The sequence below is a fragment of the Berghia stephanieae genome, chromosome 3, assembly GCF_034508935.2.
Source record: "Berghia stephanieae isolate SIO BIC M18660-M18661 chromosome 3, UCSD_Bste_1.3, whole genome shotgun sequence".
Taxonomy (NCBI): domain Eukaryota; kingdom Metazoa; phylum Mollusca; class Gastropoda; order Nudibranchia; family Aeolidiidae; genus Berghia; species Berghia stephanieae.
This window is the reverse complement of record NC_088362.1, coordinates 36,940,317-36,956,651: the sequence shown is the minus strand read 5'-3', so window position 1 is coordinate 36,956,651 and position 16,335 is coordinate 36,940,317. Positions and strand designations below refer to the sequence as shown.

Sequence of the window (16,335 nt, the reverse complement as noted above, 5' to 3'; positions counted from 1 at the left end):
AACTACGATGATCCCAAAGTTCGATACTAAGTTTCGAAAGCGATACGCTTAAAGAGGATTCGTTGAAATATTCCAAGATAACCAATCAAATTTCGCGTTTATCTTCCACAAAGTCTCAACTAATCAACAGCTTGTCTTGTTTTCTCTGAACAAATATATAAATATAAACAAAAGTAAGCTCGATGTCAAAATATTGAAAATCTAATGTTGCTTGCATTAGCCTGTATGGTATTGGTTGTGTTTTGTGTTTGATTTTATCTGCTGGCGTAATCATTACATGAAGTAGCTTGGCGTCTACATGCTGCTGGAGCATTTCCAGTCTTTTTCACGATTTCACATTCACGACTCCTTGGTCTTGCTTACTTGAGGGTTGAGGTCTTGACTTATTCACTGACGACTGTGAAATTGAAAGTTGAAAGTGAGATCCAAGGACAAGGTCCCTGAAAAAAAAAGTTATAATATATCACCAAGGGTAACGACGTTCTCCGCCGATCACCATCATTCATTATATTAGGAACGCTGTGATTATACCCAGACACCTGTCTGGGGATAATAAAAACGCTGTGATTATCCTCAGACACCTGTCTGGGGATAACCAAAATTCGTTATCCCCAGACATATATTTGAAACTCCGCTCCTTTAAACAATTATCCACATTCCAGAATATGGAATGTTTCCAAATGCACATAGAAATAGAAATAAGGAAAGTTAATAAAAATAAAATATCTATAAAAACATAAAATTAACCAACATTAAATCAGTTGTTACTACATATACACAATAATATGCGTTGACTTTGAAGTGGGTGTCATGGCTGAATGGGTTAGTCGTCTGCCCTGGAACTTTTACCAGAATCGACGTTGCGGGTTCAAATCCTGGTTCCTCCACTATTTTTTTAATTAAAATTTTTTTTTTAACATTCCGTCTTCTTTTTACAGAACGGTGCAAGGGATAAATGTCCCATCCATCCTCCCCCCACCTCTTTTTTAAAAAACTCTACTCTCTCTCTCTCTCTCTCTCTCTCTCTCTCTCTCTCTCTCTTTCTCTCTCTCTTAGTTCCTTTCTAGTTTCTAGAAAATTGTCATATTTGTCCCCACTCCGATCTCAAAAAGTGACTAAAAAGGATAAATAATTAAAAAGCAAACAAACAGAAATATTCAGAGAGCGACCAAATGGTCAGATAGAGAAGAAAACAAACAATATTTAAAAAAAAAATAAAAACAATTTTAAGAGATTCATGCTCAGAAATGGAACAAAGGGTCAAACGAAAAGGACAAAAGAATAGACCGCACAAAAAAAAAAGGTGGGTGGGGGGGGGGGGGGGGGAGGATGGATGGGACATTTATCCCTTGCAACGTTCTGTAAAAAGAGGACGGAATTAAAAAAAAAAAAGTGGTGGAACCAGGATTCGAACCCACAACGTCGATTCTGGTAAAACTTCCAGGGCAGACGACTAAACCATTCGGCCATGACACCCACTTCGAAGTCGACGCATATTGTGTATATGTAGTAACAACTGATTTAATGTTGGTTAATTTTATGTTTTTATAGATATTTTATTAACTTTCCTTATTTCTATGTGCATTCAGAAACATTCCATATTCTGGAATGTGGATAATTGTTTAAAAGAGCGGAGTTGCAAATATGTGTCTGGGGATAACGAAATTTGGTTATCCCCAGACAGGTGTCTGGGGATAACGAATTTTCATTATCCCCAGACACCTGTCTGTACGGTGATATTAGTGTGGGAGACTATTCACTATAAGGGTGTGGAAGGCTGTGATTCACTGGTACAGTGATAAAAGTGTGGGAGACTATTTTCTCCGTACGGTAATATCTTGGTGGACGATCTTCACCGTAAGGTGAAAATAGCCTGACACACTATTTTCACCGTACGGTGATAATGGTGTGGAAGGCTATATCCACCGTATGGTTATGATAGTAATAGTGTGGGAGACTATTTTCACAGTACGATGATATCTTGGTGGACGATTTTCACCGTATGGTGAAAATAGCCTGCCACACTATTTTCACCGTACGGTGATAATGGTATCTTGGTAGCTAACAAACTTCGCGGCGTATGTCTGTTGTCTGTGTTGAACCCATGGGGGGGAGGGGGGGGGGGGGGGGGGCTCAAGATAGACATAGAGATTGAAATCACTTTTTCTCGAGTTGTGAATAGCTCATACATTATCATCTATTAGAGAGATGTTAATGGCTCATACTCATACTCTACAGTAGAGCCACGCTCTCCCTGGCCAGGCGGAGTTGTACCAGTAAGAAAGGCGCGGGTTCGAGACCCCATGGCCGCCACGAAATTGGAAAGCTTCATCGGTAACTGTAACCAATTCTATTCTGAATCTACCATTCCGCTGGTATTATTATAGCTTTGGGAGGCCTTCCGAAAGCTCCTCGTGCTAAGGCAGGGAACTCAAATATTCGCTCAACTAATCCTAAGAAAAAATACAACCTAGCACCTTTAACTACCCCTAATAGGAAAAACAAACTACCTCTAGCTATCCCTAATAGAAAAGAAAAGAAAACAACCCTCGGACTGCTTTGCACTACCTTTCAATACCTCACAAATCAAAATGGTGGCCGAGAATCAAAACAATGGTCAAATTAGGAAATTTTACACTTTCACAAATCTATCAAGGTTTGTTCTATATGATGACAAATTGAATAAATAAACGTCTGACAAAAGGTCCAAAGTGAAAATACAAATTGAAAGAAATGCTATAACGAGGAGCTTTCGGGAGGCCTCCCTAGCTAGTGTTCTCGGCAAACTTTTTCTTTTTTTAAAAAACCCATCTGCACACGCAGGAAGAAAACTATGTCGAAGGGACCGGATGCTGAGGCCCTAATATGTCACAGTTTCCTGGCTTCTGATTGGCTAATACATACGGTGAAAATAGTCTGTCAGGCTATTATCACCGTACGGTGAAAATAGTCAGTCCGTCATTATTATTAATCATCTATTTCATCACAATCACAGTCACAAATCACAAACAATATGATGGGAATTATAATTATGTGATAAATTTGCTCTGCATTATAGTTATAGTAACATGTATGTTTTAAGTTTAAGTCAACACTGACTCTGTATATATTAAGGTCTTTCGTGAATGGAAAGAAAGATAAAACTTTTAAACATTTGTTCTGGAGGAATGATGTTTTCAAGATTTGTTAATTTACCTACCTTAATTTTAACCAATAAGATAAGACTCATGCTCTTATTTTTATAACATAATATTTTTATTTTGCAGATAAAAAGTGAGAGAACGTCATTGGACATGGATGGTGAAAAGCATCCCAAGGCTCTTACAGAGATATTATCCCCAAGTAAAATAACAGACTATTTCTGCTCAAAGACAGCTGTGCAGAATGGCAATGGTTGGTGAATATTTGATTGCTTGTTTGTCACGTCAGTTTTCTTTTATATCTGGGCAAACATTCTACAATATTGATTTAGGACGTTGAGGTCCAACATTAATTAGTTGCAATTAATCATTATTAATTTATATAAAGATTAATCAGTTCATATATTTTACAATGGCTAGAGAAATTGGATTATGTAATGACTTCAGTAGTTAAAAATAAGCATTTGTCAAGTGTTTATAATTGCTAAAAGGTTGACAATATTTCCAAGTGTAAGTGTAAAGCTAACATTTCATTTGTGAACACGTAACGTAATCCATCATTTTTCTTTTCATTAAGAATTTTCAGGGATGACATTGATTTTTATCTTCCAAATCAACAGTTTAATTTTTTAATTTATTTTCCCATTATCTTAGATTTTCTAGAAGGCAAGGAGTCTTGTGAAACACACTCCTCTGTCTACCTCACCCCCAAGTCATCTCCAATCAAAGTCAGTGAAGAAAACCAAATGCCTCAGGATGGATCAGCACATCTGAAAACAATGGCTCTCAATGAATCTCATCATTCCTGTACAGTAATGTCAGACCACAGCTTCACCTCTCAACCTCCGAGTACTGACTCCCCTAAAACAAAGTCGTCACACAAGTGTGGTAAGACTGTTGCTGTTCACTCCTATGAAATGAGAACTCCTAGTCGTTTGAATGGATGCATGCAGGACTTTACAGTAGCCGATTCCACAAAGAGGAAGTCTAATCAACATCGGATATGTCAGATAACTTCAAGCCAAACAGTCAGAACAGATAATAACAGCTCTGTTCAGCCATCGTCACCTGCAGATCGCATGGTTGTCTCGTCTCCCTCATTACCCCGACCAAAGATTCGGAAGAATTCAAAGCCCAAACCACCTGTCAACAGTCAACCAAACAGCACAATGCAGCAGCCAGCTGGTCCAAAACCTCAATCTGGAAGGAGAAAGTATGTTTTTTTTTTTTTTTTTTTTTTAATGCTGTTATAGTGGTTGTATTTACTTTATCATTGTTTGAATGTTTTTCATCAAAATTTCTGAATTCTTGGATGGGTCCATTCTCTCATGGAAGCTTTTATAAACTTATTCACCTTGAACCTGTTTTTATCTTTTTAGTTCATTCTTACCTTGAACCTGTTTTTATCTTTTTAGTTCATTCATGTATAAAATGCAAATCATTTGAGATAGTCACTGTGATTTATCTTTACAAACTAGGGAGGTGACGATGATGATAATAATAATAAAAAGTATTAATATTAGTGTTTGCTACAACAGCGCTTTGTGAGTAATCAATTCATTTATTCATAAAAGAAGTTTTACTTATTTGTCCCATTAAAATATGAATGATTCAATATGCTGTATTTTTGTTTTACACATTGTTTCAATTACTTCAAATTTTTGGTGAACTTCTTAATCCTTGGGTACTTAAATATAAGTCAATTGAATGTAAAGCTGATCTTAAAACCAATAGTGTATCCTCTTAGATATTAAAGAACTGAACAAGTGTGTATGAAAGGTGCAGCATGTCTGACCAGTAATCAGAAGGTCTGAAGTTCGATCCCCAGTCGAGATAGACTGATTTTTTGGGATGGTATTTTTCTTATATTTTTCTTTCTTGTTTTGTCTGGCACCTTTCATAACACTTGTTCAATTCTTTGTCTTACATTGGTGCCTTCATTTCTTAATTTGATACATTCTAGACATTACAAATACAAATGATATTAATTGTCATCTCCAACTCCTATCCCTCCTATTTGTATTGCCAGAAAAGCAGAACCTGTTCAAAGCACTGCCATTACAGACTATTTCCCTATACGAAGGAGTGGGCGACAGACTAAGTCGCAGATTGAGGTAAGACGCAGCTTTTAGCTGTTGCTTTGACAAAACTTAAAGTTGTTTCTGAATACCATGTTTTTTTTGTTTTTTTTTGTTGTTTCTTTTTTTCTAATGAGAGGTGTTCATTATTTAAATGAATCCGGTAATGACTAAAGTTTCCATTAAATATTGCTTTCAGTTCTATATCAATTGCAGTCGAGACAGATCAATTGAATTAGCGGGCAGGGAGGTACATACTGTGTCTTCTATCCCCTTATATCTGTTATCCAACATGCTTTCTGTCTTTGTCTCGGAATGAGATTACTTGGTTTTGTCCTGGCACTGGCTGGAATCCTAGCTGGGAGGGAAACAGTCAAATGTATAGTTATTGTTTTGGGAGATGATATTTTTTTCCTTGTAAATCATCTCTCTGTTATGTATTATTATTTTTATTTTGAATGTATAATGTAAGCATTTGAGTGTGTTCCTCTTTGTCGGATTTTGTGCTTGTGTCTGGATGAGACTTGTAGGTGATTTCAAACTAAGTACATTGGTGGTGTGCTCTTGAAATCTACATCTGATCCCTATTTGTTCTCAATTCCCCTTTGTCTTACTCTTTCTTGGGTGCTTTAATTGTAATTCTAGAACTTTTTACTATCCCATTTTCTTCCTTTTTACTGGCGCTGATATGACCTAAATGTGTTGCAAGCGCCGTAAAACCCTTAAAAACAAAACAAACAACAGATCAATTGAATTAATATTTATTTTCTTGGTCTTTTTATCATTTTATTTTATTTTAAAAATATTATTGATATGTTTGTGTTGCAGTCTTTCTTTTAATACTTCATGCCCAACGCCCCCCCCCCCTCTCTCTCTCTCTCTCTCTCTCTCTCTCTCTCTCTCTCTCTCTCTCTCTCTCTCTCTCTCTGTGCTGCACTATTAATCTGTCTTAAGTGCTGAAAACCTAGACCTGTAAATTCTCAGTCAATTAACTGAAATCAGTCAATTCGTCAAATTCAAATATTTTTAAAAAGGGAAGAAAGAAATGAATAAAGAAAGAATTCATGAATCGTAGTCGAGTGACTGTAAAGTTAACTAGGAATGTTCCACAGCCCCACGCATAGCTCATGGGCCGCTTATATTAATGATGGATATATATTGCCAAGGCTAAGCGACGCTTTTTAGAATTGCCGTGTCTGAACACACCCCAGTGTATTTTCACACAGCCTTCGTGAAATATTTTTTTCACTTTCGAAACCTGTCGTAGCCAATTTTAACTGAGCCGCCGAGCGATAAATTTCACTGTTTCGTCTAAGCCAAAATTGACCACATTTACTTGAAGGACAGGAAAAGTATGAGAAAGAAAAATTCGAAACACCGGAAGTTTGTTATGTAGACACCTTCAAATCGAAAGTTAAATGATTGCTACAAGCACATCTCGATTACCTCATGTTGTAAACAAACTGGTTGACCGTTTCTAAGTTTCTTCACTGATTGGGTACCTAATTACAAGGAACAATGGTAAGTAGCCTAATTAATTCCCTCGCAATTTAGTTTTCTGCCATTGCTTTGCTCAAGTGAGCTTGCTGTTTACCTTTCATTTTGATTCTTTGGATTTTACCGCTACGACGAATTACGAAGAGTTTCAGTTTCAGTCAATTTTTATAGAGCTCATTTACAGGTCTAAAAACCAAAGAGGGAACATTTCTCTTCCTTGCCCCCCCCCCCCCCCCCCCCCCCCCCTCTCCCTCCAATAAAAGAAAAATACAACAGCCTGTGTAAGCTCATGGTTTTTGTCGCTTTCTTTCCCCCAATTCAGAAAGAGACACAGATTCATCTGGAGAAATTAATCAGCGTGGGTTGTGAGGACGGGCTAGAGGTAAGTATTCTTATTCTTCATATTACTTTGGCACTCATAGAAGAAAAGTAATAACACCTTATAACACTTTTCTGATATTGAAGATCTGTCATGCGTTTTAAAGTCTTATTCAAACTGTTTTTGTAAACAACTGAAACTGTCAAGAAAAGACACTCAATGGACTGATTTTTATAATGATTAAAAATATATTTTTCTCTCTTTATATATAAAGCACAATTCTGACATTTGTTTATGCAGTGGATGCCATAGCAGAAAGTAAGTGGGGGGGGGGGGGGGGGGGGGGGGGGGGGGCGGCGGTGTGTGTGTGTCAGGATCGTTTAAACATCTCTCTGTCAGTATTATGGCTGGCGGTCTTTTTTTTTTTTAATGCTCCAGATGGTTGGGGTTTTTTTTTCTTCTTTTTTATTTTTTATTTGATAATTCTATAAGAATTAAGAATAATAAAAAAAGTTGACAAAGATTTTAGAAGAGAACAACACTTGGTCGGGAACAGATGTCCATCATACATGGGTTTGGGTATGTCAATATTTTTCAGTAACTTGATATCTGTTTGTGGTTAGCTCAATTAATGCAGTCCATTTTGGGGTAAGGAGGTCCCGATAGCTCAGTTGGCAGAGCACTCGCTTCACAACCAAAGGACCAAGATCGATCCCAGGTGCAGTCAAGATTTTTTTCTGACACTCCCCCCCCCCCCTCCCTCCTCCCCTGTGCACCCAGTAGTGAATGGGTAGCTGAGCCTGTTAGATTTGGCGAAAAGTACTTGCAATAGACTAGCGTCTATCCTAAGGATAGCAAGCAACTGTTTCACGCTCTAGAAACCAGGATAAATTCAAGCTCTATGGCTCTGAAGAACTACTTTTAAAAATTATTTTGAGGTAAGAAGAGTAATGATATCCGTAAATGTAGAATGAAGGAATGTCATACATTTGACAACCCACCTGCTTAGGTTTTGTCTTATTTGACATCATTTGGCATTGGTGGATTTACATCTTTTTAACACCTGTTAATTCGCTCAAGCTGGATGGAGAATTATGCCAATATTTGGCGAGTTCATTAATATCAGTTTCACTATGAATAATAATAATAATGACAATCATTTTTAAAGCAGTCATTTTTCATATCACCACAGCTCTTGGTGCTCAATCATGAAGTCAAAAATACAAGAGGCAAATTTGAACTTAACTTTGCTGTTGAATCTCACGAATTATGATATCATAGCTGCCAACTGTTCCGTAAAAAACAGATTTGTTCCTTATTTGGCTTCCCGAGTCCGTAAGTCCGTATTTTTAGTTCAAAATCCGTATTTTGTAATTTTGGCAATATATGCAATCACCTGCTTTCTAATCAATCTCCCTTATTTTCATCTTAAAACTATTTAAACCCCCTTCTCAAGTGAGTGATGTACCAGATTATGCATTTCTAAACATCCTAAGTTATTTCATTTATTTTACAATTGTGCTTGTGTATTGGTCCTTATCAAAGTTAAAGCAGTTGGATTCTTTCTTAATTTTGTCTGTTCTGAAATATTGATCTAATTGTGGAAAGTGTCATTTCATTGCAATTCAAATGAGCTGGAATTAAACCTGATAATTTAGCAACATTTGGACTAGCCTCTGTCACCTTAAATTTGTTAGTGTTAGCAATAGTAATTAAAAAGGCAGACTTTTATATGTTGCAATTCGATGAGAGGGGGGGGGGGGGGGCACGTCGTCCACTCATCCCAGGCCAAATGGGCGTTCCGTATTTTATTTTTGAAAAGTTGGCAGCTATGTGATATTCACAATAATAATGAACAAAATGTCCTGTGAAAGTTGTTTGAATTATTTTAAAGGGCTCTGCATTGAATCTTGCATAGCTGTTGCTTCCCTTTTGATGAAAAACTTATGATCGGGATTATAAGTTTAAATCGCATGCAACATGCTTTGAATCCAGTCTTCTAACCCTTATTGTGCGGTATTCGACTTAAGTCGAAAAAACAATGCTGTATTCTATATATGTGGCATTCGACTTAAGTCGAAATGTAAACAATCTGTTGGAGACAAAATCATAATAAATCATGTGTAGTTTCGACACGATGTTGATTCTGGCGATGAATATGTCAATGAAAGCAGTGAGTAGGTCAGTTCATGGGATGAAGAAGGTTCAGTGAAGGATGATGGTGTGGTGGCAGTGTTGGTGATAAGGCAAAGAGGGGTCCGATATAAGAAGGGAGACAGGTAATCTTATAAAGTGTTTGATGGATTTTGACCAGAATGGACTGGGTTTCATTGACATTGATGAACTGGGGTGGATTGAACAGCATTTCGTTTTTAAAAACTTTTTTGTTATTGTTTTTTAAATTTTAATTTGCCGTTCTCTGTGATTTTATACAATTTTTTTTTTTCACTTATCTTCTATTTTTTATTAGAAATGATGAATGTCACTCTTTTTTTTTTCAGCATCAAATTTATTCATTTATTCAGTATCAAACACATTCAGACAGTCTCCCACATGCATAATAATTCAGAAAAGGGCAATGTTTTCATTCTAAAGCTATTTTTATCATATTATTGAGCTTTCCAAGATGGTCGCCAAAGTCACGTGACTTAATTTGCATATATTTAGATATGTCATTATCTTGCTTTGTCATACCATCAGGTCTCATTAAGTTTGCTTCATTATTTATTTATTTTTTGTTATGATTTTTTTCATGAGAACCACTTGTTTTAAATGACATCCCCCCAAATCCTCAGCACTGAGAGTTAGGTCAGGATCTTATATTGTTTTCAGGTGAAAGAGTTTGACGGCAAAGGTCGTGGAGTGGTAGCCACTAAAATGTTTGACAAGGGAGACTATGTGGTAGAATATGCCGGGGACTTGGTCGACCTTGAAACAGCTAAAGACAGGGAGGCTGACTATGCCCTGACTCCATCCATTGGATGTTACATGTATTTCTTCAGTCATCGGAACAAACACTATTGGTAAGGATGGATGTCTTTAGTTTCTGATTATTAGGGGTAGTGAGTCACTTTACATACATATAAGTACTTCAGGGTGTCCAGGGAAGTTGGAAATTGGTCGGAAATTACATACTTGGTCGGAAATGTTGGAAATAATGGGATTGAGGGTGAAATTTCCTCTAAAATGAGAAAAATTAGGAATTTTTTGCTTAAAATGCGATATCAAAAATGTACGCAGGACAACTGCTGTGCACAAAATTTTATTATTTTATACTACAACTGCCACCACATCATCATAGCTGCCAACCCTCCCGCAAATTGCGGGAGTCTCCCGTATTTATCACCGATCTCCCGCTCTCCCGCAGTTTTTTAGTATCTCCAGAAATCCCCCGGAAATTTATCAATTTGAATATTGAGTGTGATGAGTTGCTGGTTCTCTAGACAATCAATTGTCAACTTTTTTTTGGCTGGTCGATGCTATGAAAGCAACAGAATCGATACCAGTAATGTGGCAATAGATTGTATAGGAGTAAAAGAATATATTGTGGTATCGATATTTTCAATTGAGAATAATTTGCTTTTGCTTATGCCCTGCCTTAAGTCTTCATCAATTTTCAAAATTTCCTAACCACAACGTGTTTCAATTGCTGAGGACGGTTTCTTTCTAATTGGGAGTAATTTGTATTTGCCTTTTATACTGCCTAAAGACTTTGTTGATTTTTAAAATGTCTAAACGACACATTGTTTCAAGTTCTGAGTACGGTTGTGCTAAGAAAAAGAAATATTCAACTTCATTCAAAGCTGAGTATAGTGTTGAATTTCCCTGTATAGTTAAAGGGAAATGTTTTATTTGTTAGGATATCAAATGGAGTTAAATTGAGACATGGCAGTTAAATTAACAAATGCAATTGGACATACCTCTGCATTCTGGTTCATTGTTGTGCATCACGAGGAGTAATCATGTGGCTTTTGAAGAACTAGCAGCGCGTCTTCACTTCACGTCAGTAAAAATGTAATCTCCCTGATTTTTATCGAATCTCCCTGATTTTTGTTCCAAATCTCCCTCTTAAATGAATTACCGGGTTGGTAGCTATGCATCATCATCTCTGCCACCACCACTACTACAAACCATCATATCATCATCCCTATCATCAACACCACTCAAAATTGCAACCACCACTTCATCATCATCCCCATCACCACCACTACCACATCCAAAACCATCACTATAACAACTACCACATCATCATACCCACCACCACATCATCATTCTTATCACCAATACTACTGCAACCACTACCACATCATCATCCTAATCACCAACACACCACACCACTACTTCAACCAGCACCATATCATCTTCCCCATCACCACAACTACAAATGCAACCACATCATCATACCTCCCACCACCACTACTACAACTACTATCACATCATTATCCCAACCACCACTCTACTACAACTACCGCCACATTATCATCATCCCTACCACCACCACACCACCATTGCTACAACTACTATAACATCATCATCTATACCACCCTCACCACTACATCATTATCCCTATCACTTCCACGACTATAGCCACCACAACATCACCTTGGCTACCACCAACGCCACTACAACTACAACTACAACCACCAACATCACCACTGCTATAACAACCACCACATCACTATCCCTAACACCACCACTATTACTACAACCACCATATTATCATCCCTACCACCAACACCACCACTTTGCTACTACAACTACCATCACATCATCATCCCTACCACCAACACCACGACTGCAACCACTGCCACATCATCATCCCTACCACCATCACAATCACCACTACTTCAACCATTATAACAACTACTACTACACTATCATCTCTACCACTAGTACCATAACTTACTACCACATCATACCTACCAACAAATCATATGAGTATTTTTTAAAGTGGAAATGGGGGTGGGTAATGGCTTTTGACATATGATCAATCACATGGTACCATTCTCTAAGTAGATAAGATTTTATATGTTGCTATCAGTTTTTAAACTTTTGAAATTCCTCCGAATGTTGTCAAAAATTGCTGTGAGACACAGTTTGGGTTGCGTCTCAGTAAATTTGAATGAAAATCAAATTTATAGATTATAGTATAGTCGCATAAATGGGTCATGATCTGTGCTCTGAGAAATTTCCTCCTTTTTGTGAACAGTCATTTTCACCTCTGCTCTAACTTTAAAATATATGGATTGTGTTGAGGTATAACCTATTTTAAGTAGGATTGTCTTTTTTTAAGCGTATAGAACACTGTGGGGATATCAAGAATTGATAAAATACCTGGTAGGAAATTTCACTTCTAGGTAGGAAATTTTAAGGCTGAATTTCCCTGGACACCCTGTACTTGGTGGAATTTAGCGATTGATACTGAAAGCAGGCTAGTATGAAAGCTGTGACTAATGGGCGATATGATGCTGTATGGAAAGAAATTTAATTCCGTTTATGATAATATGAATGCAATGATCGGTTGATTATTGAATCATTCTTCTGCATTGGCCCTTTTTTATTTATTAATTTTTATTTTTAAAAATAATTTTATTTATTTATTTTTAAAATTGTTGTTTAGTGCGAGGAGGGTAAAGATTTTGTTTGTGGTCAGGGTGTCTTAACAGCTCTTTGGTTGAGCTCTTGCTTCACAAGCTAAGAGACAAGAATGGATACAGGATGCAATAAAGCTTTTTCTGTCCACCCAGCATTGATTTGGTCTGTTAGATTTGAAGGAAAGTTCTTTGTGATGACCTAGCCTAGCATCCTATCCAAGAAAGTGTGTGTCTGTTTAGTGCTGCAGACATTGGGATAAATAAGTTCTGGCTTCATGAGCTTTTTTTTTTCTGGCTGGGGTTCCTGGCCTCCCATAGTGGGCAGGGTGGCACATACCGTGTCTTCTATCCACTTATATCTGTTTTCCAATTTGTTATCTGTTTTTGTCTAGGAATGAGATTACATGGTTTTGTCCTGGCCATGGCCGGAATCTTTGGCTGGGATGGAAACCGTCAAATGCATAGTTATTGTTTTAGGAGATGATATTTTTTTCCCTTGTAAATCATCTCTCTGTTGTGTATTTTTTATATTTGTTACTTTGAATGTATAATGTAAGTATTTGGGTGCACTCCTCTTAGATGGATATTGTGCTTGTGTCTGGATGAGACTTATAGGTGATCTCAAACTAAGTACATTAATGTAATGCTCTTGGAATCTACATCTGATCCTTATTTGTTGCCAATTCCCCTTTGTCTTACCTCTTCTTTGGTGCTTTAATTGTAATTCTAGAATTTGACTATCCCATTTTATTCCTTTTTACTGGTGCTGCACCGTAAAACCCTTAAAACAAACAAAACAGCTTTCTTATTTTGGTTGGTCTGGTAAAGGATTTAATATGGAATATTTTAATTTTATGGAATTTTTTTTCAGTGTGGATGCAACATCTGAATCTGGCCGCTTGGGCCGTCTAATCAACCACAGCCGAAATGGGAACTGTGGGACCAAAGTAGTCATGGTGGATGGCCGACCTCATCTCATTCTGGTTGCTGCCCGGCACATCAAGGAAGGAGAAGAGTTGAGTTACGATTATGGAGATCGAAGCAAGACGGCCTTAGAAGCGCATCCTTGGCTGAAGTTGTGATAAGTGCGCATGGGATATTTGTTGGTTTGTGTGTCTGTCTGTGAGCATGCTTGAAATTTGTGAGTTTGTATTCAACAATTGGCAAAATTCTGGTGTTTCCTAACAAGAATTATTCTACATTGACAAAATTAATGCCTTTTTTTTTTTTTTTGCAATTTTGCTCTGTTCACTGTGGATTTTATTATAATTATATATATATATTTATATATGTATATTTGTTTTGGTTGTTCAAGTAATATAGATTCTGACATGTACTATATAGAACCAATAAGTCTGGGATATTTTGTTGCCCATGTAGGACAGATTTTTGTTGTCATAAGCACTAAAAGTCTCAATCTTATTTGGGAAACTTACAGTGTTCTATTATCGAAGGTCATACAAAATTTTGCCTATTTGTTGTGGAATGTAAGGGTTGATTTGGCACAGATATGTATATAAAGGGTACAGCCTTTAACCGTCCGAAAGCTTTAATTAGGAATTATTTCAATATTTACGTCCAGAGTTAATATGAACAAAACATAGCAAATGTGTCATGCTGAGAAAGAATAGTTCAAAAATGAAGTCCACGTGTTTTCTCATCATTTTATTGATTGTTGATATCTATTTTTTTTTTTTTCAAATTGGTACATTTGGATGGGATTCTATGTCTTGAGAATGACTAAAATATGACTTGGGTTTTTGAAATCCTCGTGTCAGGATTTCAACTTATTTGTCATGGATTGATGGAATCACTGACTGGAATTAAATGATCTGATTGGTATTTTTATATTATTTGGGTGGGGGAAAGAGGGTGTTGCTTGATGGTTGTCGGTTGATTGATAACCTTTGTGGTTTGTCTTGATACATGTGGGTAAATCAGAAATAAAAGCAGATAAAAAGGTCGTATCTCATATGATTCAATGCTGGGTAAACCAAAAAGAAACTAGAGCTTTTATGTTGCGCAATAGCCACTAAATGTACTCAAAGCACTTTACAAAGGGTCCCTGACCTACAGCAACACGTAACATGTAGAACGAGACATGACGTTTGTTAGGCGATTTTACATTTTTTCTGACAGAGACAACACTGTTAACGACCTGAGTACGGTGAGAGATTGTGAGTCAACAAGAGTCTTTTCTAAGGACTCAACTATGGACCGGTCGAGGTTCAAGCCCAAGTCCTTCCAATCCCAAGGCAGATGGATTATAACCTCGGAACCCCTGATTACAATCAGATCTGCTATCCATACACCACAGAGCTTACCCAGTGGTTGGGTGGACTGCGTCATGTCTATATCTTTCTCAGAGAAAAGGGGCTACAGCGGACTGCATTCTATTTGTGAAGGATATAGACGTTACGTTTCCCAAGTATTGAATAGCCTCCATGGTATGATGCCGGCTCATCTAGTTGTAATCAGGGCGTCTGAAGTTCGATCCTCAGTTGAAGAAGTCTGGGAATGACTTGGATGATTTTTCTTTTTACTTTGACTGGTGCTCTATCATTCACATCTTTTAAAAAATGTTTGATAATGGTAAAGTTACTGTTCATTAATATTGTGAATGATTCATCTATCTCTCCATTACTATTGTGTATGATTCATCTTTCTCTACATTACTATTGTGTAGGATTCATCTATCTCTACATTACTATTGTGTATGATTCATCTTTCTCTCCATTACTATTGTGTAGGATTCATCTATCTCTACATTACTATTGTGTATGATTCATCTTTCTCTACATTACTATTGTGTAGGATTCATCTATCTCTACATTACTATTGTGTAGGATTCATCTATCTTTCCATTACTATTGTTTATGATTCATCTATCTTTCCATTACTATTGTGTATGATTCATCTATCTCTCCATTACTATTGTGTATGATTCATCTATCTCTACATTACTATTGTGTAGGATTCATCTATCTTTCCATTACTATTGTGTATGATTCATCTATCTCTCCATTACTATTGTGTATGATTCATCTATCTTTCCATTACTATTGCGTATGATTCATCTATCTCTACATTACAATTGTGTATGATTCATCTATCTTTCCATTACTATTGCGTATTATTCATCTATCTCTACATTACTATTGTGTAGGATTCATCTATCTTTCCATTATTATTGTGTATGATTCATCTATCTCTACATTACCATTGTGTATGATTCATCTATCTTTCCTTTACTATTGTGTAGGATTCATCTATCTTTCCATTACTATTACTATCGTGTATGATTCATCTCTCTCTACATTACCATTGTGTATGATTCATCTATCTTTCCTTTACTATTGTGTAGGATTCATCTATCTTTCCATTACTATTACTATTGTGTATGATTCATCTATCTCTCCATTGCTATTGTGTATGATTCATCTATCTCTCCATTACTATTGAATATGATTCATCTATCTCTACATTACAATTGTGTAGGATTCATCTATCTCTACATTACTATTGTGTATGATTCATCTATCTCTACATTACTATTGTGTATGATTCATCTATCCCATACAGAGGGCTCTTCCAGGCACATGACACAAATTTTAGATCTCAATATGGCAACATTAAGTGTAACTGCTTGAAGATTTCCTTTTCGTCTCGGGGGACGGGTTACGTGCATAAAAGACAATTTATAGCAT

General features: G+C 36.7%; 1 protein-coding gene across 1 annotated transcript; it reads left to right on the top strand.

Moving 5' to 3' along the window:
- The first annotated feature begins 98 nt into the window (after positions 1-98).
- On the top strand, positions 99-13,850 carry LOC144967659 (uncharacterized). Its single transcript, XM_078905188.1, has 7 exons — positions 99-173; positions 3,267-3,393; positions 3,795-4,353; positions 5,170-5,254; positions 7,038-7,097; positions 9,867-10,057; positions 13,500-13,850. Exons 2-7 carry the CDS (start codon positions 3,294-3,296, stop codon positions 13,708-13,710), a joined length of 1,206 nt encoding a protein of 401 aa, XP_078761314.1. The 5' UTR covers positions 99-173; positions 3,267-3,293; the 3' UTR covers positions 13,711-13,850.
- The last annotated feature ends 2,485 nt before the right edge of the window (positions 13,851-16,335 follow it).